General features: G+C 45.9%; 2 protein-coding genes across 6 annotated transcripts; one reads left to right on the top strand and one right to left on the bottom strand.

Annotated features, from left to right (window-relative positions):
- Positions 1 to 47: 47 nt before the first annotated feature.
- On the top strand, positions 48 to 14967 carry PDCD2 (programmed cell death 2). 4 transcript variants are annotated; one of them, XM_040965691.1, is made up of 7 exons: positions 48 to 340; positions 1007 to 1249; positions 1930 to 2061; positions 4493 to 4596; positions 5614 to 5727; positions 6265 to 6444; positions 14568 to 14967. In XM_040965691.1, exons 1-6 carry the CDS (start codon positions 58 to 60, stop codon positions 6421 to 6423), a joined length of 1035 nt encoding a protein of 344 aa, XP_040821625.1. In that variant the 5' UTR covers positions 48 to 57; the 3' UTR covers positions 6424 to 6444; positions 14568 to 14967. The 4 variants fall into 4 exon arrangements, with proteins under 4 accessions (XP_040821625.1, XP_040821626.1, XP_040821624.1 ...); XM_040965692.1 differs by lacking the exon at positions 14568 to 14967 and adding an exon at positions 8960 to 9277; XM_040965693.1 differs by lacking the exon at positions 14568 to 14967 and having other exon boundaries at positions 58 to 147; positions 247 to 340; positions 6265 to 6598.
- LOC121146294 (TATA-box binding protein) lies at positions 9283 to 25335 on the bottom strand. 2 transcript variants are annotated; one of them, XM_040965694.1, is made up of 8 exons: positions 25242 to 25335; positions 22697 to 22894; positions 20452 to 20816; positions 18918 to 19005; positions 16467 to 16558; positions 12750 to 12917; positions 10935 to 11029; positions 9283 to 10021 (listed from the first exon to the last, which is right to left on the bottom strand). In XM_040965694.1, the coding sequence occupies exons 2-8, from the start codon at positions 22748 to 22750 to the stop codon at positions 9942 to 9944; spliced, it is 942 nt and encodes a 313-aa protein (XP_040821628.1). In that variant the 5' UTR covers positions 22751 to 22894; positions 25242 to 25335; the 3' UTR covers positions 9283 to 9941. The 2 variants fall into 2 exon arrangements, with proteins under 2 accessions (XP_040821628.1, XP_040821629.1); XM_040965695.1 differs by having other exon boundaries at positions 22697 to 22889.
- Between the last annotated feature and the right edge of the window lie 731 nt (positions 25336 to 26066).

The following is a 26066-nucleotide window of genomic DNA, read 5'->3' as shown; positions in this document are numbered from 1 at the left end:
CCGCCTCCCGCCTTCCGGCCGCCAGCCCGCTCCTGGGCGCCGAGGTTCCGGGCTGGTATGGCTGCTCCGCAGGCCGCGCCGGTGGAGCTGGGCTTTGCGGAGGAGGCGCCCGCGTGGCGGCTGCGAAGCGAGCAGTTCCCCAGCAAGGTGGGCGGGCGGCCGGCGTGGCTGGGCGCGGCGGGGCTACCGGGGCCCGGGGCCTTGGCCTGCGCGCTCTGCGGCCGCCCGCTCGCCTTCCTGCTGCAGGTGTACGCGCCGCTTCCGGACCGCGACGACGCCTTCCACCGCGCCCTCTTCCTCTTCTGCTGCCGGGAGCCGCCGTGCTGTGCCGGCCTGCGAGGTGCGTCCTCCCCGCCCCAAACCCCGACTTGTGGGTTAGGGTCGTGTGGGTGCCCCTGGCTCTTTGAACTTTGCGATTTGACAGCCATCAGGCTTGTTGCTGACTTGGTTAGCCCGTGAGCCCACTCAGTCACACGTGCCAGATACAATTCAGCTTCTGGATTTTACATTTCATTTATTCAAAGGCAAAGAGGAAGAGAACGAATCTCCTGCGCTGCTTATTGCCCCAAATGTCCGGACCAGCTGAGGGCTAAGCCGAAGCCAGTACAGGGCCCTACAGTGTCCCCTAGTGCTGGTCCCCACATGGTTCCCTAGTGCTGGTCCCCACATGGTAGGGACTAGAGCTGGTCTCTCCACAAAGTCCTCACAAGGACACATGGTGCTGGAGGCATCACCTCCCGCCTTGCTGGTACCTTAGCAGGGAGCTGGTTGGAACAGGGCTGGAGTTCCTAGACACCATCTGACATGGGGGTGACCTAACCCCCACCTTCTAGATGTTAAAAGCTGCCTTTTTTGTTTCAAAATCTCCTTCCTGGAAATAAGCTCCCCAAAAGAACAAGTTTTGTTTTCTCTTTTTAAAATAAGGGTCTTTGATGTGAAATAGAGGCCTAAATATTTGAAGCGTTATTTTGTATTATCTGAAAGTTTTACAAAATTTCTCTTTTAGTTTTCAGGAATCAGTTACCCAGGAAAAATGACTTTTACTCCTATGAGCCTCCTCCTGATGGTCCTGCCCCAGGCACAGGAGAGGCTGTGTGTCTCCAGCTGCAGTCAGGTGCCCATCTCTGCAGGGTGTGTGGGTGTTTAGGCCCCAAAGCGTGCTCCCGCTGCCACAAGGCATATTACTGCAGCAGGGAACATCAAATGCGGGACTGGAGGATGGGACACAAGCAGGCTTGTGCGGAGCCCGGTGAGTGCTTCTTCTGCCTGAACTACCTGGGGATTTTATTTCCAGGATAATTTTAAGATTAAATTTAAAAAGCTGTATGGATTTTTCAGAGCTTTGATGACTGGCTACCAAGAGAGAATCCTTGTGGCAGTGATTCAGTCGCATCGTCAGCCTGGCCTTCATCCAGGCATTGGCTTGTGACCCTACTCTGAAGTTAGTTAGTTTTGTAGGGAAAATACTGTTGTGTGGACTGTGGTGTTCTTACTGCTCTGCATAGCATCTGGTCACTGATGGACCATGCATGTAGTGGTAATCTCAGACATGGCACCCACATGTTTGCCACAGTACATTTTTAGGGTTTTGTGGTGATGTGGGCGTGAGCAATCCTGCACTGCCAGTCATATGAAGTACAGCATAATTACATACAACATTCCTAGTTAACATACCAACTGCACTAGACCCTGTTAATATCTTATATTTGCTCCCTCAATTTACTAAAAGTTTTCTGTAGAGCAGCAGCAGGCTCAGACGTCTCAAGTGCGTTGGGTTATGCTATGTAGCATGTCTGCTCCTAGGTAACACCTTGTGTGTTGTGTGCTTGGGAAATAATGACAGTCATACGTGTCGTCACCACAGGACCATGCTTGATGAGTAGCGAAGCTTTAGAGCATACTAACGATGGATTCGCGTCTCTATCTTAGATCATTTGGACCATGTAGTTCCAGACCACAACTTCCTTTTTCCAGAATTTGAAATTGTCATAGAATCGGAGGATGAGTTTGTGCCTGAAGTTGTGGAAAAGGAAGATGACTCTGACATTACAGAGAGCATGGGTAAGAATTTCAGAACTTCACTAGAGAATTAACTAGTGTTTGAGAGGGTTCTTCATGGCAGGGGAAGAGTTTCTGGGAAAGGGACTCTCCCTGTGGAGGCCATCACCTGCAGTCCTCAGTGTTACTGATGGTGAACGTTCCCCTTGCATCCCTGCCTTCCTGGCATGTGCCAGAGTGCCAGAGATGTTGTAATCTAGCACAGCATTTACCTTACTGTCAGGGACGTGGTTTGTCAGCATCAGAAGGTCATATTCCAGGGAAGCACCTGGGCTGACCAAATACCTAAGAGACGTGGCAGTAGCCAGAACTGGCCTGTACCTGTTCTGTACTGAGGACTGTTTCTACACTCATGACTACTGGGCAGCATTCAGCCTACTGGAAGTGCGGGGGTTTCAGATTTGGCCCCTTAGGCTGTCTCCTGCCAGTGTGGCTCCTGGAGGCAGTGGTGATGGCTCAGGTAATTCACTGGGTTCCTGCCACACATGGGACACAGAAATTGTGTTTCCAGCTCCTGGCTACCATTATGGGCAGGCAAAAGGGAGGCCACTGTCCTAAATGAAAACCAGAAAATCCCAGAAACCTCGTAACATTTGGCAGGTGTGGAAACAGGTCTGTGTGTCATATGCGTTGATCATGAAACTGTCGAGTCCAAGTCTTGGCAACTGTAGAGCCTTCGGATTTTTTTTTTTTTTTTTTTTTTGGTTAACTTCTTTTGTTATTGTTTTAAAAGATTTTTTTGAAAGAATACTCTTACATCCGCTGGTTCACTCTCCAAATGCCTGCAACAATCAGGGCTGGGCCAGGTCAAAGTCAGGAATCAGGAGTTCGGTCTGTACCTCCCACCTGCTGGCTGGGGGCCCAAGTACTTGAGCAAAGTATCTGTTTTCCAGTTAAATTAGCAGAGGTGGATGGGAAGTGGGAGCAGCCAGGACTGGAAATGGTGCTCCAATGTGGGTTGTGCACCACAACACTCACAAATTTTAGCTTTTAACAAGCACAAATTTATTTATGCAGTTTACATTAGAGTTTTAACTTCTGGTTTATACATTCCCAAAACGTCCATAGTTGAGTCTTAATTGGTGAGCCTCTTTGGATTTGATAATGGGATTTGATGGGAAGCAGCAGCACCTGGTTGGGCAGGTGGAGGAGTCCATTGGGTGTCTAGGGAAGTTAGCACGCGTGACTAATCAGAGCCCAGGTACTCTGGGACTCCTGAGGTCAGTGCACACTGCCTGCAGGGGCCACATGTGTCTGTTGTATATGCACGTTGATACTGTGTTTTCAGAAAGGACAGTTCATAAAATGCTTACCTGCAGGAAAGGGGGAGCAGTGCAGGCTGACAGGGTGAGGAGGGAGGCCAACTCTGAGGGCTAGTTACCTGAGTATTATAACTGTGGGACGTTTTTATTACAAAGTAAAATTTTATTACAAAGTAAAATGATAGTCAATAAATGAAACCATACAGTTAGTCACAGCCACACACACAAGTATTCTATGTGACTCCAGAATACAATAAAGTACCATACCAGTGAAATGTACTTTAAGAATGAAAGCCAAGGACATAGCAGTGTTTCCAGTGTGTTTCTGGCAGTGTTGCTAAGGATACTTTGAGATGTCTGTGTACTGGGGATGTGTAAGATTCTATAGAAACCTTGTTGTGTGTATCAGAATGAACCTATTAGACCTGTTTGTGAATCTCAGTACCAGTGGGTATTCTGGTGACTAAATGCTGTTGTCTCAAAAGGGAACTCCAAGTTCTTTGGAGAGCTGGTTGGTTATAGAAGTGGGGTAGGGAGCGTTTAGATCATGTAACAGGGCCTGGTGTGGTGGCCTAGTGGTTAAAGTTCTCACCTTGACCACGCCGGGATCCCATATGGGCACTGGTACTAATTCCAGCAGCTCTACTTCCCATCCAGCTCCCTGCTTGTGGCCTGGGAAAGCAGTCAAGGATGGCCCAAAGCCTTGGGACCTGCACCTGTGTGGGAGACCTGGAGGAAGTTCTAGGCTCCTGGCTTCAGATTGGCGCAGCACCACCCGTTGCGTTCACTTGGGGAGTGAATCATCGGACGGAAGATCTTCCTCTCTATATATCTGACTTTGCAATAAAAAATAAAATAAATCTAAAAAAAAAAAAAAAGGATTGTGTGGGAACATGGCCCCACCAGAGCAGCCACTAAGGTCACCTAAGGTCACCTTAGGACTCTGAGCAGTGGAGCTCCTTTGGCAAGAACGGACAGCTGGACAGCACTGATGGAGACACATCTGATTTGTTCCCCATAAGGGTTCAAAAGGATACAAAATTCATATTTGTGAGATACTAGACCACAAAGTGCTGATTTTGAAACTTGGTAAACGGCATGGTGCTGGGGAGCTGCATGGAGTCAGCATGGCATGGAGGACCTGACTACTAAGTGTTGTATTGATTTTTTAGGTGAAGCACTTGAAGAAGAACTGGATTCCATGGCAAAGCATGAATCTGAGGAAGATAAAATTTTCCAGAAGTTTAAAACTCAGATAGCTGTTGAACCAGAACAGGTAAAATAGGAACTGCCCATCCTTGTGTATGCTTTTCAGGCCTTGACTTAAGAGTTTAACCTGGAAGAGTGACTGAACTCTTCCTCAGGAGCATCTATCAAAGCAGACTGTTTCTTTGAGCTTGCAGGAACGCTTCCCTCTGTTCAGTCTGCTTCCTAGCTGTCGGAAATGGAGATGATGTTTGTTGTATAGGATTTTTTTTCTTACAGAAAGCGTGCAGGAAGATGAATGAGATGTTGCATGAGTTACGTGTCATGGTGGGGGGAGGAGTTACCAACATGTCACATTTAGACATTACTCCCATTACCTACTCTCATTGTCAATATAGATCACTAAAGATAGCTCAGCTAAATTCTTACAAACCACTCACGGAGTCAGATAAGTACCCAGGTTTGGTTTTTCAGGTTTCGTCTTTTTAAAAGATTATTTAAAGGCAGAGTGACAGAGGAGAAAGCAAAAAACAAAGTTCCTTGATCTACTCTTTCCTGGTGGCCAGGACTGGGCTGAAGAGCATGAAATTCCATCCAGATCTTCCATATGGGAGACATGAGTCCAAGTCCTGGGGTCGTCTGCTTTCCTAGGTGCATTAGCAGGGAGCTGGGACTGAAGCGGTACTCCAATATGGGATACCAGTGTCCCAGGCAGTGTCTTAAACTGCTGCATCTGAACACAGTCTCATTTGTCACTTTTAATAGCTCTGAAGGTTCCTTGGGTTATAGGAAGGTGAGCATACATTATGCAGCATCCTGTATGTGGAGCCTGGTATAGGGAGGCAGAAGCAGTAGCGCGTTCACAGCAGACACATTGGGTAAAGATTCTGCCAGGTCAGAGAGGAGCCTCGAAGTCACCAGGTTAATGGTTTTGAGGACAGAGCAGGCACTGGTAGTGCTGACCCTGCAGATCTGATGCAGGGATTCAAATGCCTTTGGAACACAGTGTGAGTGCAAGACTATGTAGTTTGTCCAAATGGTCAGCAGTGTTGCCAGGTGAGATGTTGATATCCTTCTTGGTGTTTAGATTCTCAGGTATGGCAGAGGTATCACCCCCATCTGGATTTCTGGTGAAAATATCCCTCATGCAAAGGATATTCCAGATTGCCCTTGTGGTGCCAAGAGAATACTTGAATTCCAGGTATGATGACAAGTGAAGCTGTGCCCCATCGGCCTGGGATTACTGTGGGAAATCACCCTGTCCTAGCTTGCTTCCTGGGGAAGTCTGTTTTGATGTCTGTCAGCTTTCTGTTACCTGTTGGCTGACTTCTGTGCTAACTCTTAAGACCACCCAGTGTGGGCCTGTCCTTGTCTTTAATGCCTTTGCTGTTAACCATTTTTTCCTGCTCCATTAGTTACAGTATTTGCCACATACTTTGTTAAACCAGTGGGTAGATACACTGAATGTCTCTTCCCAGAGGTGTCAGATTCTGTTGTGTGGAGTGCAAATGCTCTTACAATTCCCTCGCATTACAAGTTAGATAATACTTGATTTCTTCGATGAAAAAGAAAAATACATCAAAAGATATCCTTTTGTGTTCATTACTGGTAGTTGGTGTTTCTTGAGTCACAATAACAACATATGCTTTTCTGGTTTAGTTTTGTCTTTACCACTGCTAAATGTGTTACCTACATAGTGTCCATATTCCCACTGCTGTCCTGTGTGTCCCCTTCCCAGGTCATGCCTCAACTGCTCAACTACCTGAAGGCCGACAGCCTGGGCCACAGTGTCGACTGGGGCATCCTGACCGTCTTCACCTGTGCTGAAAGCTGTAGTTTGGGCAGTGGCTATGCTGAGGAATTTGTGTGGAAGCAGGACTTCGCGGACACCCGTTAAGGGCACCCCAAAGCCTCACAGGTGTCAGCTCATCTTCTGTAGCTCCCAGCTAGGCCTCCTCTGAAGGAAAGGACTGAACCAAATCCTCACCTTGCAACTGCCAGGATCCCATCTGAGTCTGTGTCCCGGTCGCTCCACTTCCCATCCCGCTCCCTGCTTGTGGCCTGGGAGAGCAGCAGGGGATGGCCCAGAGCCTTGGGACCCTGCACCCCTATGGGAGACTCAGAAGCTCCTGGCTTTGGATTGGCTCAGCTCCAGCCATTGCAGCTATTTGAGTGTGAACCAGCGAATGGAAATTTCAGCATAACTGAAAGGGAAGACAGTAGAGCTTCTGTGATATACATCTGTTGGACACCAAATAAGATAGAGATATAAATAGACACCAAGATATACCATTCTGGGCATTCATGATATTGTATGTGTGAAAAGCATATGTACACATGGTACAGACATGTCTGGTTACCGCTGGAATGGCAGGCTAAGTGAACTGTTTTTACTTGTGTGCACATTGATTTCTATGATTAAAACAGGTTATGTCCCTAACAAAGTCACTACTCCTGACATTTTTTCCCCTAAATTTGCAGTTAGAAAAAAATATTAAGGTCAACCCCCAGCAGACTCATGGGTCAACTGACTGCAACACTGAGCCTGTGTGAGGCTGCGGAGCCCCAACAAGAGGTACCCTCTGTCTGCAGCAGGGTTAGGGAGGGTACTCCACATCAGCACCGTGCCTCAACCGGCCTGGGCTGCCCATGGCTCTGCATAGGAACTGGGGACTGAAAAGCAGGGCAAGGCTTCCCATTGCCTTCACTTGGTTGTGGCACAGAAGGGCCCAAGTCAGCTTTACACAGGGAATGTTCAAAAGATGTATTTATTTGAAAGACAGTTTTACAAAGATCTCCATCCCCTGGTTCACACCCAGAGACCACTATGGCCAGAGCTGGGTCAGTCTGAAAAGAAGCCAGGATCTTCTGGATCTCTCACATGGATGCAGGGACCCAAGGACTTGGGCCATTCTCTGTTGCTTTTCTGAGTGTTATTAGCTGGGAGCTGGGCCAGAATGGGGCAGATGATGCTCAAATCAGTGTTCATATAGAATACCAGCTTTGTGGGTAGCAGCTTCATCCACTATGCCACAACACCAGCCCACTAAGTCAGATTTTATCCTTGCAGCCCTAGCAGTTCATCTTGGGTAATTTTCACTTCCATTAACATGAAGTGCCAAACACCACTACATGTGCTTGAATGCTAGTAGCTAATTCTGGTAATGTTCACAGCTGGCTTCCTTTCTCTCACATTCCTGTGAAATAACTGTTAGCCCTTAAAGCCATTGCCACTATCTCTTAAGATATCATATTGCTGACTATCACTCACTACTTGGCTATTTTTATGCTTACATGTTCCATATCATGCATGAAGATGGGTCTTTGTGGGCACTGACTGTGTGCACGTACATAGATGGTTACACCTACCAGCATACAGAAAACAAGGAGGCTTGTTGTAGGGATACTCTTAAGAGGGAGAGGTTAGTGAAATGTGCACAACTGTGAAGAGCCACTGGTGGAAAGGACTGTGGCTTAGAGAAGCTGAAAAGTGCAAGTCCTCCAGCTGCCCACCGCAAGTACTCCCACTGGGGTGTGCAGTAGTGCTGACTGCTTCCTAGGGTGAAAGCTGCTGTTTCAGGACATGGCCAGATGTGGACATTCTGCCTCTGGAGATGGCAAAAGCTCACAAGGCCTTCCCCAGTTGGAGCAGGTATTTCCAAAGAGACTGGTTGAAATCACCAGAAAGAAAACACCAGCCCCAACTTATTTCAATTTATGTTGAAAATAGATGGAAATAATACTTAAATGAAGAAATACATTAAACAACACAGTTGCCCCATGAATGTCAAAATCCCTTTTAAATATCATGAAATGGTGAAACCAGCAGGTTAATGCTATGGTGCAGTGGATTGGGCTGTAGTCTGACATGCCAGCATCCCATGAGGGCACCAATAAAAGTCCTGGCAGCTCTACTTTCATTTAATTCAGCTTCTTGCTAATGTGCATGGACAAGCACCAGAACACAGCCAAAGTCCCTGGGCCCCTGAGCCCACACAGGAAACCCCAAAGAAACTACTGTCCTACCCTGGTGGTTGTTATTCAACTGGGGAGTAAACCAGCAGATGGAACATCTGTCTATGAAACTACCTTTCAAATTGATCAGTCAAGTCACACCCACATGGGCCAGGCTGCTCATCACTTCCGACCAAGCTACACACCCAAGTACAGTGTAAGGCTTAGGATCTACAGGAATGTCTGCTGTGAAGTAATGCACTTGACACAGGTGCAATTGACTCGTCTATCCAGATGTGGAATAGTCTAGCACAGTACTTCGCAGAAGCTGACTATAGAACTTCCTGGACTTGTCCACAAAATTCTGGAGGGGAATATAAAAGACCACCACTGGTCTGACAAAAAGTGGCATTTATGACACACTCCCTGATAACAGAAATAAAGGTACATAATGTAATAATGTATATTCACCTTTCCAGGGTAATATTTGCACAAGTCTTTGGAAGAGGAAACCAGCAGAAACAAAGGAAGGACCTCCTTTCTCAGGGTATACTCAAAGCTGTTTCAGAAGGTGCTCTTAGTGAAAGAAAAACCCACGAACTTAAACATAGCCATTTGATCTTCCATGAGGAAAACCCAGTTAAATAAATGGAAATGTTTTAGGTTAAACCCAAGCCCTGGTCTGGTATGAGTACCAACCAGCCAACCTGCTTACAGTGGGAAATTGAAAGTGTCCAATGTGTGGGGGCTGTTGCATGTTATGTTATCACAACATAAATGAAACATTGACACACACACCAAAATAGTTCCAGGCATTGTATCTAAAATACAACTTTTTAAAAAGAATATAACATGAATTTTACAAGGTGCTGTTCATAACAACAATCTAACACTTTTATAAACTGCATTTATTGTACAGAGTACTCTGAAGAAAGATATGTACAGCTGTTTGTTTTTATTAATACATCTATCCATTCTGTTCTGAAATACTGGAAAGGCGGAATGTGTCTGGCACAAAAATAACCCCTAGGAGTTACAAATTAGAAAAACAACACTTTTTAAAAAGATTTTTTTTTTTTTGCTTTCCTGGTAGAAATATAAAAACTGCAGTTTATGGGGGAGAAATTAACAAAATAAAAAGTCCAATCAATTGTACAGGTGGCTTTAACACTTAAAAAGTTCTGTCCCTTAAACCAACTTGTCAACAGCAGTGTTTAAATATAAATAAACGGGCGGCACCGCCCAAGTAGCAGCACAGTACAAGCAACTCACAGTAATGCTGCGTGGTGTTCAGTGCACAAAGTGCCTCTTCCTCAGTGCACCATGGCAGGTGTGCCCGGAGAAGCACCGCCCCTGCCACAACCTGCACCTGGCGCCATCTTCTCACACCACCACCATTGAAAGGTACCAAACTCATCTGTTAAGAACATGTGGGCGGGGGAGGCAGAGGTCAGAGAGCCATTACGTTGTCTTCCGGAACCCTTTCAGAATAGGGTAGATGTTTTCAAATGCTTCGTAGATTTCTGCTCTGACTTTAGCACCTACAAACGAAGTTAGAACATGAAATTCAATTCTTTTTTTTTTTTATATTTATTTTTATTAGAAAGGCAAATCTACATACAGAGAGGAGACACGGAAAGATCTTACATCCGCTGCTTCATTCCCTAAAGGGTAACAGCCATGCTGACCCAATCTGAAGCCAGTAACCAGGAGCTTGTGGGTCTCACACATAGGTCCAGGGACCCAAGGCTTTGGACCATCCTCCACTGCTTTTGCAGGCCTCAAGCGAGATGGGAAATGGAGTGGGCGGGACACGAACTGGCAACCATATGGGATTCTAGCACTTGAAGGGGGAGGATTAACCAACCAAGCCATTGCACTGGGCCTGAAATGGCATTTCTTAACATACTAAGAAGGTAAAACAAATCTGCAAGCACAACTATCTCCATACTCAGTTTTACAAACACAGGTATTATTAAAACATTAATATGGCATCAATTATCTCTCCAAGTTTTATCCCAAATGATTGTTTTCAATTACAAAAGCAATGTTCATGGCAACTCCACCTCCTGCTCTACAGCTCACTGACATGACCCGAGTCCTGGCAGGGCAGCAGTGAGAGCGAACATTCAAGTCAACACTTGGCAGTCTTCTCTGCTGTGTCACACCAACATTGCTGAACACCTCTTACCCAGTGCCTGGCTCGATCCCCTGCCCACTGTAAATGGAGATCCTACTTGAGCTGAAGGTTCGACAGTATAGTGGTCACATTTCCCTGCTCTCACTTCTTCCTGCAGTGGGTACTGTTCTCAGAGTGTAAGGGTAAGAAGAGAAAAAAATTTCTTTTTTTTCATTGCTGATCAATGAAAGCTGCTAAATTTCTTTCATCTCTGAGAAACTGCCCACCTTTAAGCCCAACCAAACTTTCAGACAATAATTCCCACTAGAACTTACCTGTTAATACAACTTTCCCAGAAACAAAAATCAGGAGAACGATTCTGGGTTTGATCATTCTGTAGATTAAACCAGGAAACAACTCTGGCTCATAACTAGAAGGAAAATGGCAAAAAGAGTTTAGAAATTAAGCCTCCCACAGTTTAGGGTTAAAAGCAGCCTGTTCAAGGGCAGATACTGAACCAACAGGCAGAATGATGGCACACTGCATCCAGAGCACTTAGAGCAGGTGAGACTGAACTGTACCTGGGAGCAGCCAGATGCCAGTCCTGTCACATACCACCTCTGTGTAACGGGGGATGAGACCTGTGTGTATTCTGATCACATAGCTGCCTATCCTGTCACTTACCACCTCCTCCCTGACATGGAATGAGATCTGTGTGTGCGTGCTGCAGCATCCCATTCTCACCAAGATCCTCTCTGGCTGAGTTTAGGTAAACGTACTTAATTTTTTTTTTTTTTTTTTTTTAGATTTTTGTATTTCTCTGAAAGGCAGAGGCACAGAGTAAGAGACAGAGGAAACTAGAAGCTTCATCCTGGCAGGGCCCAAGCAGTCAGACCAACCTTCCCTGCTCTCCCAGATGCAGTACTAAGGGGCTGTATTAAAAACTGAACACTCGGGCCCGGCGCGGTGGCGCAAGTGGTTAAAGGTCCTCGCCTTGCACGCCCGGGATCCCATATGGGCGCCAGTTCTAATCCCGGCAGCCCCGCTTCCCTTCCAGCTCCCTGCCTGTGGCCTGGGAAAGCAGTCGAGGACGGCCCAAAGCTTTGGGAACCTGCACCCGCGTGGGAGACCCGGAAGAGGCTCCTGGCTTCGGATCGGCATAGTATCAGCCCGTTGCGCTCACTTGGGGAGTGAATCATCGGATGGAAGATCTTCCTCTCTGTCTCTCTTCTCTGTATATCTGCCTTTCCACTGAAAAAATAATAAAAATAAATCTTAAAAAAAAAAAATAAAAACTGAACACTCAGGACTTGAACTGGCGCTCATATGTGATGCCGGTAACACAGGCAGCGCTCTTACCAACTATGCCACACCATTCCCAACATAATTTAGTTCTCAATTTGCACAGTGACTGTGGCCTTCTGCATTTCTTTATCACTGACACACTGTCCATATTTAGCCTTCCCATCTTCTCAAGACTCTGGGAAACGTACACTCCTGTCGAGTTATTGGGATGTGAGCAGTTGCCTTTTCACCATATCCTTAAAGGGAAATAGCCTGTAGCTGTCAGTTTTGGGCTAGTAGTTCATGTGACAGACTAGACACTTTTCCCCCAATATCGTGGTCTGATTGGATAGTGCACTGGGTAGTTCCTACTCTAGACTTCATAACATTGTTTTTCTAGTTCAGATATCCCGAAAACAGATTTCTCTCCATCTGTGGTGTGGCTGCTCTGAGTAACAGTGGGTGTCTGAAACTTGATTGGGCTTTTCCCAAGTGGCCACTAACGCTGGTCAGTGTGCCTGGTTAGTCGAGGGTCCAGAGACCTGTGTGATGCAGACAGGCTGCCAGGCAGGAAGGGCAAGCTGCCTCCAGTATTCACCAGCAAGCAGCAGGAAGACAAATGGAAACAAGTTCCCACCACCCTAGCAGAACTGATACAATGTTGACTAAGGCAAAGGATTCAAGCTGGGAAAAATTTAGGAAGGTTAATTGGAGCATGTCAAATCAGAATAGACAACACCTGGAAACATTCACTCCAGTGAGGGGGAATTTTGGCAGGAAGAGGCCATGAGGGGACATGCAATACTATCTCACTTTTATTTTGCATCTGGCTAAGTAGATTACAAATGGGTCCCCACCACACTCACCTGCTGAACTGCTGGTGAGTGAGCACCAGGCCTTCCAGCCGTATGGGGAACTTCACATCACAGCTACCCACCATGTTCTGAATCTTGAAGTCCAAGAATTTAGCTGGAAACCCCAGTTTCTGTACAACTCTGGCATATTTTCTTGCTGCTAGTCTAGACTGTTCTTCACTAGAGAAAGAAAAATAAATAAATAAATAAGTGTTTACTTATATCCAGCTGACAAATTTAGACAAGTAAATTAAAAAGTCCACATTAGGAAATGAGTAATGTGTAAACTGGTCTCCTTCCTTCCAGCAGCAGCAAAGATCCACAGATGTTAGCAATTTATAATAAAAGTATTCCTGGGTCCTTGTGAGAAAACTGTAGCATATTAGATTGATTACTCTTTTAATTCACCGAATTACCAACAGCCCTAGATATTATGGATGTGAAACGTGTTAATCATGTTATCACTCTTAGAGGCAAACAAAATGTTAAAAGGTCTACATATTAGAAGTGGTTTGAGTAAGTCAAAAGCAACTTGAATTTAACGTAAAAAGGAGAAGTTTCTACAAATAACTTGGGCCACACTCCCAGGCTTAGGCTGTAAGGGTCAGTGGGTCCCTGCAGGCCCTGATAAGAGTAAGAGCAAAGAGCCCATTGTCCCCCACACCCAGGCTCAGGATGTAAGGGTCAGTGGCCCTGATAAGGGTAAAAAAATAAAATAGCCCCATGGTCTGTATTTCACAGATATTGCTTTACATCTGTAACACTTTAGCTTAGAATAGTTTTGTCTTGTCATGAGCGGTCAAACTAGTCTATAAGAATCTGGCTTGTCCCTAGCTCGGGGTCTTGCTTCATCCATCAGTCCTGCATGTCCATGTGAGGAGCTTGACCCTGGCTAGCCAGCTCAATAAACTCTGCTTGTTGATTGTATCCATGTCTGGTTCTTTGCTATCCAACAGAGGGGCAATTTTGGACTGGGCTGTGGTTTGTGAGTTAAGCTGCCACCTGTAATACCAGCACCCCATATGAAAGCACTGCTGAATCCCAGGTGCTCTGCCTCTCATTCAGCTCCTTACAAATGCACCCGGAAAAGTAGAGAATGACTCCTGGAGACTTCAACCTGGCTCAATGCAAGTTGCCATAGCCATCTGGGACATGAACCAGTGGACAGAAATCTCTTTCGCTGTCATTCTTTCAAGTAAATAAAACAAGGCATGCACCATGGTGTAGGGGATTAAGCTGCCTCCTGAGGTTTGAGTCCCAGTTACTTCACTTCCAGTCCAGCTCCCTGCTAATGTGCTTGGGAAAGCAGCGAAGGATGACCCAAAGCCTTGGAACACTGAATCTATGTGGGAGATCCAGAAGGAGCTCCTGGTTCCTGGTTTGGGACTGGCCCCAGCTCCAGCCATTGTGACCATTTGGGGAGTGAACCAGTGGATGGAAGATCTGTCTCTTCTCTCTGTAACTCCCCCTTTCAAATAAAAATAAATCTTTTCAAAAACATTCAAATTTCTACTTATGAAAACTGACAAGTTTCATTTTGATAGGAAAATGCTGATGATGAACTTTATTATAAAATAAAGCACACAAGGGAATCTCAAACAGTTCAAAGTAAATGGAATTAAGTTTATTCTAGTGCAAAAAAAACTTAAAAAAATGTATATGTGTGCAATAATCCTTTTTTATCAGGTTTCCTTTTTACTCATGATATTTCCTGGGAAATATTTATCTTTGCAATGTACGGTTTAGTTAACAAAAGAGGGACGCATACAATAATGCCATAAATAAAATATGATATAGCCTAGTGGCTCAAACCTTGCTTTGCATGCACAGGGATACCATATGGGCACCAGTTCCTGTCCCACTCCCTGCTTGGGGACTGGGTGAAGCCAAGTTATCAGTGGACAAGAGGCTTATCAGGAGCCAAGAACACCTGGTATGATGGTTGACCTTGGAGCTCTCTCCCCTTTAGGTCTGCCTCTGGTTGTAAATTAGAAAGAAGCCCCTCCCCTGAACTCCAAGGTTATCTCCTCTCCCTTTGTTCAGGTTGGTTAAGTTGCTCTTCCCTTTTGGCTTTTTTCAAGTTTAATTAAAAAAGGAAAACCAACCCTAGAGACTCGTAGTTCTACCCAACATAGTGGTTAACAAAAGCTTGCATATCCTGGCCTTGGTCACTCTGGCTTTTTAGCATATAAAAGTTTGTATGTTCTTAGACAAGGTGTGTCATCCTAAAACCATTGATGATGGCTGCAGTGTGGTTTAATAAAATCATTTCTCCATTAAGCATCTACTCGATGTCTGTTCAATCAATTCTGACACTTGGGAAAGGAGTAGAGAATGGCCCAAAGCCCTCAACAGCAAAGCCAATCCAGAAGTTGTTCCTGCGTCTGGCTTTGGATTGGTTGAGCTCCGGCTGTTGCAACCACTTTGGGAGTGAGCCATCAGGTGGGAGATCATTCTGTCTCTTTCTCTCTGTAAATCTGACTTTCCAATAACAATAAATAAATTTTAAAAACAAAACCAAAGAAAAAGAATTAAGCATCTAGGGGCCAGCACAATCCTGGGCTTGTAACACTGGTATCTCCTACTAGAGGGTCAGCTACACGGCTTCTGATCCGTCTTCTTGCTGATGTGCCAAGAAAGGCAGCAGACAATGAGGCGTTTCTAGTTTCCATCCTCAGTCTGGTCCAGTTCCTACTGTTGTGGTCATCTGAGGCCTGAACCAGATGGAAGACCACCTGTCACTCTGCTTTTCAACTCAATCAATCAACCTTACGAGTGAGCACAGATGCGATGCTCTCCCTCTCCTTGTGGGATCAATTTATTGTGTTGCTTGTCCTGATCAGTTAGCCAACTGGACATACTATTCAGTGTGTAGGTGCCTTGGTACGGATGGCTATGGAGACAGAAGCATCAGACAAACCAAACATTTCTACTTTATCCAGGGGTTGAGGAGTGGAAGCCAAGGACATATGTTTGTCCCACTTTCTCAAAAACTGGCACCAGGAGTGAGGTGTGCACACCAATGCCCTGAATTCATTCAAAAGCAATTTCAAAGTTCAGAATAAGCAAAACAGTCCACTTTCTCTATGGGTTGACCTCTCCAAGTATATTTTCATTCATTATCTTTTAAAGTTTTAGGTCGTTATGAGCTACTATCATGAAGTGTCCTTTAGCTTTTCACTTCTACCAAGCACATGAGCTCTGTTAAGCAGGTTTAGAACAGTCTGGGTCCCACAGCACCAACATCTGCCCATGATAGCATTTCCCAGGCCCACGCCAGTAGGACTCCTCAAGGACTGCATTACCCAGCGTGCACAACTGAAACAGTGCCCATGGGGACAGGCAGGTATGATGGGTGATAGCCATGGTGCTGCCATACTGCCACAGAAATATCTGTAATGTTGAATCAGCTGTTATTCACTGAGGGATGAACTTGTGTGTAATATGAATGATTGCATAAAGCAACTTTTACCAACAGTTTTGATGTTACACATGTCAAACACACAAAATTCCTAAGAATGTAAGGGCAAATAGCTGTAACGCAGGTCCAACACTCAATCTCAATCCTCACTCCATTCTCAATCTTAAGTGAGATCACAGCTGTCTAAAGTGATTAGAATCAAGTACCCAGGAAATAACATGTTATAATGCTAGCCTAACAAACAAGAAGCCCCAACATGCCGCCTTCTTTTCATAACCCAGACCAGAGAAGGAATGCTGAAAGGCTACCTCTTAGCTCCTGTGCACACCATTTTCCCAGAACTGAAAATCAGTGCTGTGGTTCGTGGCTCTCTTATTCTCATGATGACAGCAGCAAACCGCTAAAACAGAGAGAATCATGAGTGAGATCACGCCAACTGCTGATCCGTGTTAGAACAAAGAACAACACAACCATGACAGACCTGCTACATCCGGTCACCACAGACTTGTCCTACGGGACCAGGAGCAGACTTGCTGAGTGGGTTTCACCAAGATCTGTGTGCTCTTCCACACCCATATGCAAGCTCAGCTCCTTTCTGACACCATTAGCAGTGTCTGCTTCTTATCATCAGTGACATTTCTAACTGTAAATTCTGCTTTATTAACATCAATTTTTAGTCAAATGAACTATTAAGTTTTTTCTACCTCCAGGGAGAGTTTAAAAATCAGATGACATATCAACATGCAAGGAAGTAAGTATTTCCAATTGGAAATAGCTTTAGAAACATTAATGTTTTACATATAAGTGTAAGATCAGAAAAAAATGAAAATATTTAATTCCACCTTCTGTTTATATCCTACAAAGACTCTTTTTCTTGCTAAAATTATAATTTAAGAGAAAACTGTCTTCACACGAGTTTAATTAATGTCCTCACTAACTAGGTTACATAATAAAAAGCAAACATTTTCAAAAATTAAAAATAATTTTTAACTTATTTTTTTAATTGCAAGAAGAAAATCATATAGTATTTTTTAAAAGATTATTTATTTTTATTGGAAAGTCAGACTGGCAGAGACAAACTGACAGATTTTCCTTCTGCTGGTTCATTCCCCAAATGGCTGCAATGGCTGGAGCTGAGCTGACTCAAAGCTAGGAGCCCCAAGTTTCTTTGGAGTCTTCCATGCTGGGGAATGATCCCAAGGCTTTGGGTCATCCTCTTCTGCTTTCCCAAGCTCCAAGCAGGGTGCTTCATGGGAAATGGAGCAGCTGAGAGATGATGAACTAGTACCCATATGGTATATTAGTGCTTATAGGTGGAGGATTAGCCTGTTGAGTCATCATGCCGGTCCCAATCATATAATATTTCTAATCTAGATGACTCTGACAAATTAGATTGCCTTTATAAGTTTAGCTTAAAATTTCTGTCTTCAGATAAAGGGAGGAAGAGGGATAAAGATGAGAGAAAAAGGGTAAGGAAAGAAGAAAGGAAATGCCACTGTATTCTTAGAATTATATTTACAAAACAAATCTGTTCAATATTAAAATTAAAATTAAAATTAAAAAATAAGTGTGGGGCAGGCATTGTAGCATAGCAAGTTGACCTGCAACGTGAAATGCCCACAACTCATCATACTGGAGTGTTCAGGACCCAGCATCAGCTCCACTTGCCATCCAGCTTCCTGCTGAGGTACCTGGGAGAGCAGCAGATGACAGCCCAAATATCTGGGCCCCTGTAGTCTATACAGACCTGGATGGAGTTCCTGGCTCTTGGCTTCTACTGACCCAGCCTGAGCTGCTGGCATGGCTGGAGAGTGCAACAACAGATAAATGATCTCCCTTCTCTCTCCTTGTGTGTGTACATGCATTAGTGTATCTGTATGTCTTTCCAATAAATAAATACACTTTAAAAATCCAGCTGTTCTCCTCTGATCCTACCACCAATAAAGATGCAGTTCAGTTTACACAAAAGGAAAATTCCAATCGTTCTGGATCTCATCCACTTCTCTTACTGTTTTATTGGTCCACTCACTAACATTACAACCAGGGCAGTCATCAGTATCAGCTCTGATCCAGCCCACTACTTCCAGATGCAGACTTCTAGTCCTTTCAGAATTTGTTTCTACTGATGTGGGCACAAATGCCTTTGACATATTTTCAGGTTGCTATCTTAAAATTAAAAACCTTAATTACCCATCCCCAATCTTTTTATTATGAAATGTCTAAAAGTTATACAAAGGAAGGGAGATATTAATATTAGGAAGCTTCCTTGTATCACTATCTTTTTTTTTAAGGAACTGTAATGCAGTTCAGACTGGTGTCTCTGGCCCACCTCATCTCTTCCACTGCCAATAGGGGCACAGCCTGCTTGTTTCTTGGCTAGTTTTAGCTTACTCATAGGAGCAACTTTTCAGTTTTCCCACAGAGAATTTAGAAAGAAATCACATACACGTTATTCCACCCTACATAGTTTCTAAACCCTAAGTAGGACCACACTACCCTGTTCTCCAATGACACATGACCCCTACCCCAATGTATAGTATTCCTAGTCTCCCCTAGCATAGTAACAAGGCGCAAGACAAAAAAAGTTGATCTATTCTCAAACATCCAAGATTAAGATGAGGTATATTTTATTCTAAATTCTCATTATGTTAATGTTAAAAATCAAAGTATGACACAAATTTTTTGATATGGGACTGTAATAATTAAATTTCTGTGTTATTACATAGTTTGAAATACTAAATACTAAAAATAGCTCTAACCTTGGGATTATATTCAGCATTTCGGGCACGAAGTGCAATGGTCTTTAGGTCAAGTTTACAACCAAGATTCACTGTAGATACGATATTTCTGCAAGAAATATATAGAGAACACCGTTATTTAACATATGACTTTCACACTTGTCTTCCCCATTTTAAATTTATTATTAACAAGGATCACTTATCATGCTGAGCATTTCATGTAACTTATCTAACACTCCATACTTACTGTGCACTACAGATGTGACTGCTACTCTCCCCACATTCCAGAGAAACAAGCTGAGGCTTCAGGGTAGTGCCACTGGCCCAGGACACCCATGGTCACCAAGCAGCAGGGCCAGCATCTGAGCCTGCAGAGCCATGTCCTTATCACCGAGACCAACGCCACTGTCACCCTTGAGCTCAGAAACACCACTCTACCATCAATCAGTTACCACCCACTCTGGAAAATCACCAAATACCCAGCCTTTCTCACCGGTCCTAAAATAAATGACTTCAGAAAAATACAAATTTGATATCTTGGGTAAAACAATAGACTATTTGTTCTTCTAATTAATCCTTAGTAAATAAGGACAGATATCCTCATTAGCAATCTGGGACCAGCAGACCATTTCTTTTTTTTGTTTTTAAAGATTTATTTATTTTTGTTGGAAAGTCAGATATGCAGAGAGGAAGAGAGACAGAGAGCAAGATCTCCCACCCACTGATTCACTCCCCAAGTGGCTACAACAGCTAGAGCTGAGCCAATCTGAAGCCAGGAGCCCAGAGCCTTCTCCAGGTCTACCACACAAGGTTTTGAGCTGTCCACTGTTATCTCAGGCCACAAGCAGGGAGCTGGTGGCTGACCTGGTGCTTTGTAGACAATCACCAAAGAGAAACACACTAGATCTAAACTGGTTGCAATTTATGACTGTGGCATAGTATGTTAGATGCCATCTATAATCGCGACAACCCATATGGGCACCTGTTGGATTCCTAGCTGCTCCACTCATGATCCATCTCCCTGCTAAAGCACCTGGGAAAGCAACAGTTGCCTGGGTCACTGCAGCCATGTGGGAAACCCAGAACAATCTTCTGGCTCCAGGCTTTGGCCTGGCACAACCCTAGTTACTTGGGAAGTAACCACTTGGGAAGTGAATCAGTGGATGAAGATCTCTCTCTCCCCTCCCTGTCTTCCACTCTTCATAATTCTGCCTTTCAAATAAATAAATCTTAAAAAAAGAAAACTTGCTACTGAGGGCAACTTTGTTTCCTTTTCTTAAGCAGAAATAAAACAAATTTTCACATACAATCACTGTAAGTGCCACTCTGTTAAATATATCCTTCTAAAGAGAACCTCTGAGGGCAGGGTGGGGAATCTTTTCTGGCAAGGGCCATTTGGGTATTTACAACACCATTCACAAGCCATGCAAACTATCAGCTTAAAAATAAGTCTGCTATAGATTTATTGAATTCTGAGTACTGTTCATGGCAAAGCTTGACCATGTTTCCCCGGCCTTACATAGCTCGTTCTCACAAACCGGGTTGGAGTACTTACTGTAGCTGCGGTACAATCCCAGAGCTCTCCGAGGCTGGTGTTGCAGGAGTAATAGGGGTCATGGGGGTCATGGGGGAGGGGTAGAGGGGAGTGGTGCTTGGCAAAGGTGCAGTTGTAAGAGTCTGTGAATGGAAGAGCTGTGGGGTCTGGCCTGAGGCCCCCTGTGCTGCCTGCTGGGACGTTGACTGTTGAACCACAGCGGCTGCAGCCTGCTGCTGCTGCTGCTGCTGTTGCTGCTGCTGCTGCTGCCTCTGCTGCTCCTCCAGGATAGACAGACTGTTGGTGTTCTGAATCGGTTGTGGCGTCAATCCTGTGCCATATGGCATCATGGGACTAAAGATGGGGATCCCAGGAGTCATGGCACTCTGAGGAAGCAAGGCAAATGTGGGGTTAGGGTGAGGCTGCATGTCTGAGGAACTGGCGGGGGGGTGCAAAGCAGATGCCTACCAAGTAGAACAGCATCATGGAACCTTACTGGGGAGGATTTCTCACACATGTCACTTTCTTCTTGAATACAACAAAGCACAAGAGCCTACAATGTGGAATCCCACTGCACATGTGAGAACCTGTTAAACAGATCCAGGGGACACAATGGTCTCAGAGCATCAGAAAGAACAGGGAGATCAACCAACTGAGAACTGTTCTGGAGTACTAACAGCATCCATTTCATTCTCGCATCTGTTCCAGCCTGGATGATAGCTTGCATGATTCTGGCTGCTCTGCTTCCAATCCAGCTTCCTGCTGCTGCACCTGGGAGGTGTCAGAGGATGGCTCAAGAGGATGGCTCTGCCATCTACATGGGAGACCTGGATGGAGTTCCTGGCTCCTAACCTAATCCCAGTTGTTATTGCAATCTGGGGAGTGAACCAGTGGGTATCTCTTTCTCTTTGACACCTTGCCTTCAAGTAAATCTTTAGGACCCTGCTACCCATGGGCAGATGCAGACAAAGTCCCAGGCTCTTGGTTTTGGCCTACCCCAGCCATAGCTGCTACACCCATGTGGGGAGTGTGTCTCCCTTCCTCTGTGTTATTCTGCCTTTCATATAAATAAATCCTGTAGATACGTAAATAAAATCACAATGAAATACTGCTTAATAGCTAAAAGTTAAAAGACTAACAGCCCAAAGTATAGGCAGGATGTAGAGGAACTAAAACTCCTTTGTAGAAATGGAAAATGGCATAACCACTTTAGAAAACAAGTATTTTTAATGAAGTTGCAAAGAGAGGTGTTTATGTATGACCTTGTAACATTTTATTAAGTATCTGCCCAAGAAAAATAAAACACCCTGTACACAATGCTTATTTTCTGAAATAGTCCTCAAACTGGACAATGTCAATAGATGGAGAGCAGACCCACAGTGGCATATCCATACAACGCAGGACTGCTCGACAATGAAAAGGGACTACCTACCGACACACAGGAGCTATATCAGGGACAGAAAGCAGAAGGCCCACGTGAAATTACAAAATGCTAACATGTGTTAGGGTAATTTAAAGACTATACAGCCAACATAGTTGTATACAATCATTAAAACATACACCTAAAACAGAGGTAACACCTCAAAGGAGGTTATCTAAAACTTTAAATTTAGAACTTTCAATGTAAGAAAAAATAAAACTAAATAATAATAATAATAATTTGGGGGCTGGCACAGCAAGGTAATAAACTAATCCTTGGCTTGCAGTGCTGGTATCCCATATGGGTGCAGGTTCCTGTCCCAGTTGTTCTACTTCCAATCTAACTCCCTGCTAAAGGCCTGAGCAGGCAGTGGAGGACTGCCCTAGTGTTTGGGCCCCTGCACTCATGTAGGAGACCTGAAGAAGCTCCTGGCTCATGGCTTCAGACAGGTCCAGCTCCAGCTGTTGAGGGGATTTTGGAAACAAACTAGTGGATGGAAGATCTCTCTTTACAACTCTACCTTTAAAATAAGCAAATAAATGTTTAAAACATAATTTGACAAGATTGACTTCCAAAATCAAAAAACCTGTAATTTATAATATCAAAAACATTTCTTGAATCTTCTATAGACAAATGTAAAATTTAGCTCCGAAACTTCCCAAAACATTACTGAGCCTAACCAAAGCCAAACAGAATCTCCCACTTGGAGGTAGGGAGGGCTTAACACACCTGCAAATCCACTTCCAACAACAGCCCATGAAAAATCCTCCCTTCCCTAAGATGCAATCCTTGGAAACCAACATGTCTGCTCCCCAACCTCCCCAGCCACCCTGCCCAGCATTTTACCTGCGGAGAGGCCAGGCCCTGAGCATATGGGGGCAGGCTGTTGTTCTGATCCATCGCGTCGGCTTTCTTCTTAGCAAACCAAAGCCTTGTGAGCCTGTCTCAGTATTCAGTTTTCCTAGACATCCCCAGCACAGCCTTCTTAGCAGCTCCCTCGGTTATCCGGCCTATCTTCACACATCAGGAACCAGAGATGCTGCACTGAACAATGAAATCTAGCATAAGGACACAGCCAACAGGCAATCTCACATGCACAAAACACACAGGAAAAAACCAGTGCAGCAGCCTCAGAATGCTCATGTTCCTACCTCACAGTCCTCAAGCAGACTCTGACCATGCCTTCTGTGATGGGGTGAAAACTGCCAACATACACAAACTGTTGTGTTACACGTTTAACTCTCCAATAAGGCCCACAATCAAGGAGTCATACCCAGGATTAAAAGCTTTTGGAGAAAAACATCTAGATAAGACTAATTCCCAAGAAGGTATGCTGTCAATGACCCATGCAGCACAGATCAAGTTCAGGTTTACAAAGGCTGTAATGTTTGGGGCATAAAATTCAATACTGAATTTGTATCCAATGTAGTTCAGTGTGAAAGAAGCTATACAGACACAATGATAAACAAGACACTTTCCTAAATGCAATAATCTTACCTCGTGAGAACACATTAGCTGCAAACTGTACCTGTCTCTGGCTTTTCTTAAATCATTATTTATATTGCATAACTAAAATTACTTCCCAACCAAAGATCCAGGTGACTATTGCAAACCCTTTTGTTGGGCGCAGCTCACTTCCACTGCTTGGGGGACTGTGAGAAGCAACAGCACTACAGCACTCGTAGGCCTCAAAGAGCCAAGTGCACTTCAAGTTTTGCTGGTACAGAGCCAGCACTCAGACATTTGCTGAACGAACGAAAAAGAATTGTCACTTTGAGAGAGCAAAGGGTCACAAAGACCATCTATCCTACACACTAATCATTGGAAAGCAGACACACACTTGGGGCTGGTGCTGCTGCGTAGCAAGCTGAGCCTCAGTCCACAATGCCAGCATTGCACACGGTACTGGTTCAAGTCCCAGCTGCTCCACTTCTGATCCAGTTCCCTGCTAATGACCTGGGAAAGCAGTGGAGCATGGCCAAAATCCTTGGACCCCTGCACCCACGTGGAAGACCTGGAAAGAAGCTGGTCCCAGACCAGCCAAACTCCAATTGTTGTGGCCACTTGCAGAGTGAACCAGAGGATAGAAGATCTCTGCCTCTCAAAAGTATGTAAATCTTTTTTTAAAAAAAGATTTATTTTTATTATTTTTTCATTGGAAAGGCGGATATACATAGAGGAGAGACAGAGAGGAAGATCTTCCGTCCGATGATTCACTCCCCAAGTGAGCGCAACGGGCTGATACTATGCCGATCCGAAGCCAGGAGCCTCTTCCGGGTCTCCCACGCGGGTGCAGGTTCCCAAAGCTTTGGGCCGTCCTCGACTGCTTTCCCGGGCCACAGGCAGGGAGCTGGAAGGGAAGCGGGGCTGCTGGGATAGAACCGGCGCCCATATGGGATCCAGGGCGTGCAAGGCGAGGACCTTTAACCACTTGCGCCACAGCGCCGAGCCCAAAAGTATGTAAATCTTAAAAACAAAAAAGGCACACAGAAACATTTCAGCTTCTCAAGGACGTAAGGACATCATCCGTTCTTGAAAAGTTAGTGCATGTGTGTACATGAGGAGGCCAAAGTTCTTGGCATCACATAGCTAACATGCAAGGTCTGCAAAGTTACTTAATGACTGCCACGTTTGTAACCAGGGGTGTAACAGCAGAGATGCCACCCAGTTCTCCTGGGAAACCAGCAGGCATGAATCGTAACCTCTGCACTACCATGTCATTCCAGAAAACACACGGAAAATGGAGAAAGACGTGTTTATGCTGATCCAAACAACTGAAACCCACACATAAGATTCGTGTACATGTTTTCTACGAACTTCTTGGAGCCCCGCGTGGTAGGAGATCGTGAATGACGGTCCGTGCGAGCCTGCGGGGCGCGCACCCCCAGGGGGCCCGCAGGTTCGGGGCTGTCCGTGCAGCAACACCCCACGGGGTCTGTCCGGGCAGCGGCACCCCACGGGGTCTGTCCAGAGAGCAGCACCCCACGGCGTCTGTCCGGGCAGCGGCACCCCACGGGGTCTGTCCGGGCAGCGGCACCCCACGGGGTCTGTCCGCGACTTCCGAGGTAACGGAACCAGCTCCTGCCCACCACAGCAGGGCCGGCGTGCTGCGCCTAAAAGCCTCAGGCTTCCGACAAGACGCCACAAAGCGTCACGCACAGCTTCACAAGGCCGAGCCTGCGGAAGCAGCACAGGCGGGCGCGGCCGGGGCGTCCACGCGGAGTCCGCCGCGGCCCCCCCGGCACCCCGCGCCCGGGCGAGCAGCCCCGGGCCGACGGCCGGTACAGGCCCGAGCGCAGGAACGGCCGTCCTCGCGAGGCCTGCGCGCCCGATCCGCGGCTCCTCCCCGCCAGAGTCCTCCGAAAACAGGAGAAGTTCAACGAGCTGTTACCTGGGGTCGCGGCGCCGGTCACCGGGACCGCGGAAACCGAGGAAGCACCAGGTTACCCAGGCCCCCGCCACAGATACTCTTCCCTCCGCACCGAACCCCAGGCGCGCACTGATAATGTCACTTCCGCCAGTTCTGTCCTCGGCGTCAGCAGGTTGCGTGTACGAAAGCTGCAGCCATGGAAAGTGTGGGCGACTGGCCACTTCCGATTTCTAACGGGAAAGGAGGGGCGGGGCTCCCAAAAAGTTCCGGGGCGGGGCCTCCGGGCCGGTGCCTGTTCTGATTGGTGCTTTCCGGACGTAGGGAAGTGAGGGATTTTTTTAAATTTTCAAGCCAGCTGGACGTGTCCTCGGACCAGGCGGGCGGATCCGGGCTCGGCGTTTGTTTATCCCAGTGTGGAGACGGAGGGTTCCCGTCTCAGGCCGCCCTGCAGCTGGTCTGGCCTCAGTGAGGTCGCGGCATCCAAGGCAACCTGGGCTTTCCGGGGAGTGTTTTTGTTGTTAAGACTGATTTATTATTTTTATTGCAAAGGCAGGTTTAGAGAGGAGAGCAAGCTCTTCCATCCGCTGACTCACTCCCCAAATAGCTCCAACAGCCCGTACTGGGACGGCCCTAAGCCAGGAGCCAGGGACGTCTTCGGCAGCGCTCGCGTGCCGTGCACCGGAGCTGCAAGCGGGGAGCTGGGCGAGGGGCTGCAGCAGGGTAGCTTGTCGGCCCGCCGCGCCGGCCCCACGGGCACGCAGTGAGGGAAAGGTGGTCTGCGTCATGGCAGCCAGCAGTGTGCTCGCATCGGAGATGAAAGCAGAGCCTGCACAGTGCACGAAGGCG

Source organism: Ochotona curzoniae, unplaced genomic scaffold (genome assembly GCF_017591425.1).
Source record: "Ochotona curzoniae isolate NIBS_2020 unplaced genomic scaffold, NIBS_Ocur_1.0 scaffold_3890, whole genome shotgun sequence".
NCBI lineage: Eukaryota > Metazoa > Chordata > Mammalia > Lagomorpha > Ochotonidae > Ochotona > Ochotona curzoniae.
Note: the sequence above shows the minus strand (reverse complement) of the source record. Positions and strands in the feature narration are given on the sequence as shown.

Bases quoted from the DNA above. Each gene is read 5' to 3' on its own strand.
- LOC121146294 (XM_040965694.1), bottom strand. From the start codon at position 22,750: ATGGATCAGAACAACAGCCTGCCCCCATATGCTCAGGGCCTGGCCTCT. The intron at 16,559-18,917 runs GTTAGAGCTATT...TCTCTGTTTTAG, and splicing joins ATGCTGAATATAATCCCAAG to CGGTTTGCTGCTGTCATCAT. The intron at 12,918-16,466 runs GTAGCCTTTCAG...TTCTTTCTCTAG, and splicing joins GTGTGCACAGGAGCTAAGAG to TGAAGAACAGTCTAGACTAG.
- PDCD2 (XM_040965691.1), top strand. From the start codon at position 58: ATGGCTGCTCCGCAGGCCGCGCCGGTGGAGCTGGGCTTTGCGGAGGAG. The intron at 341-1,006 runs GTGCGTCCTCCC...TTTCTCTTTTAG, and splicing joins GTGCTGTGCCGGCCTGCGAG to TTTTCAGGAATCAGTTACCC. The intron at 5,728-6,264 runs GTATGATGACAA...TCCCCTTCCCAG, and splicing joins AGAGAATACTTGAATTCCAG to GTCATGCCTCAACTGCTCAA.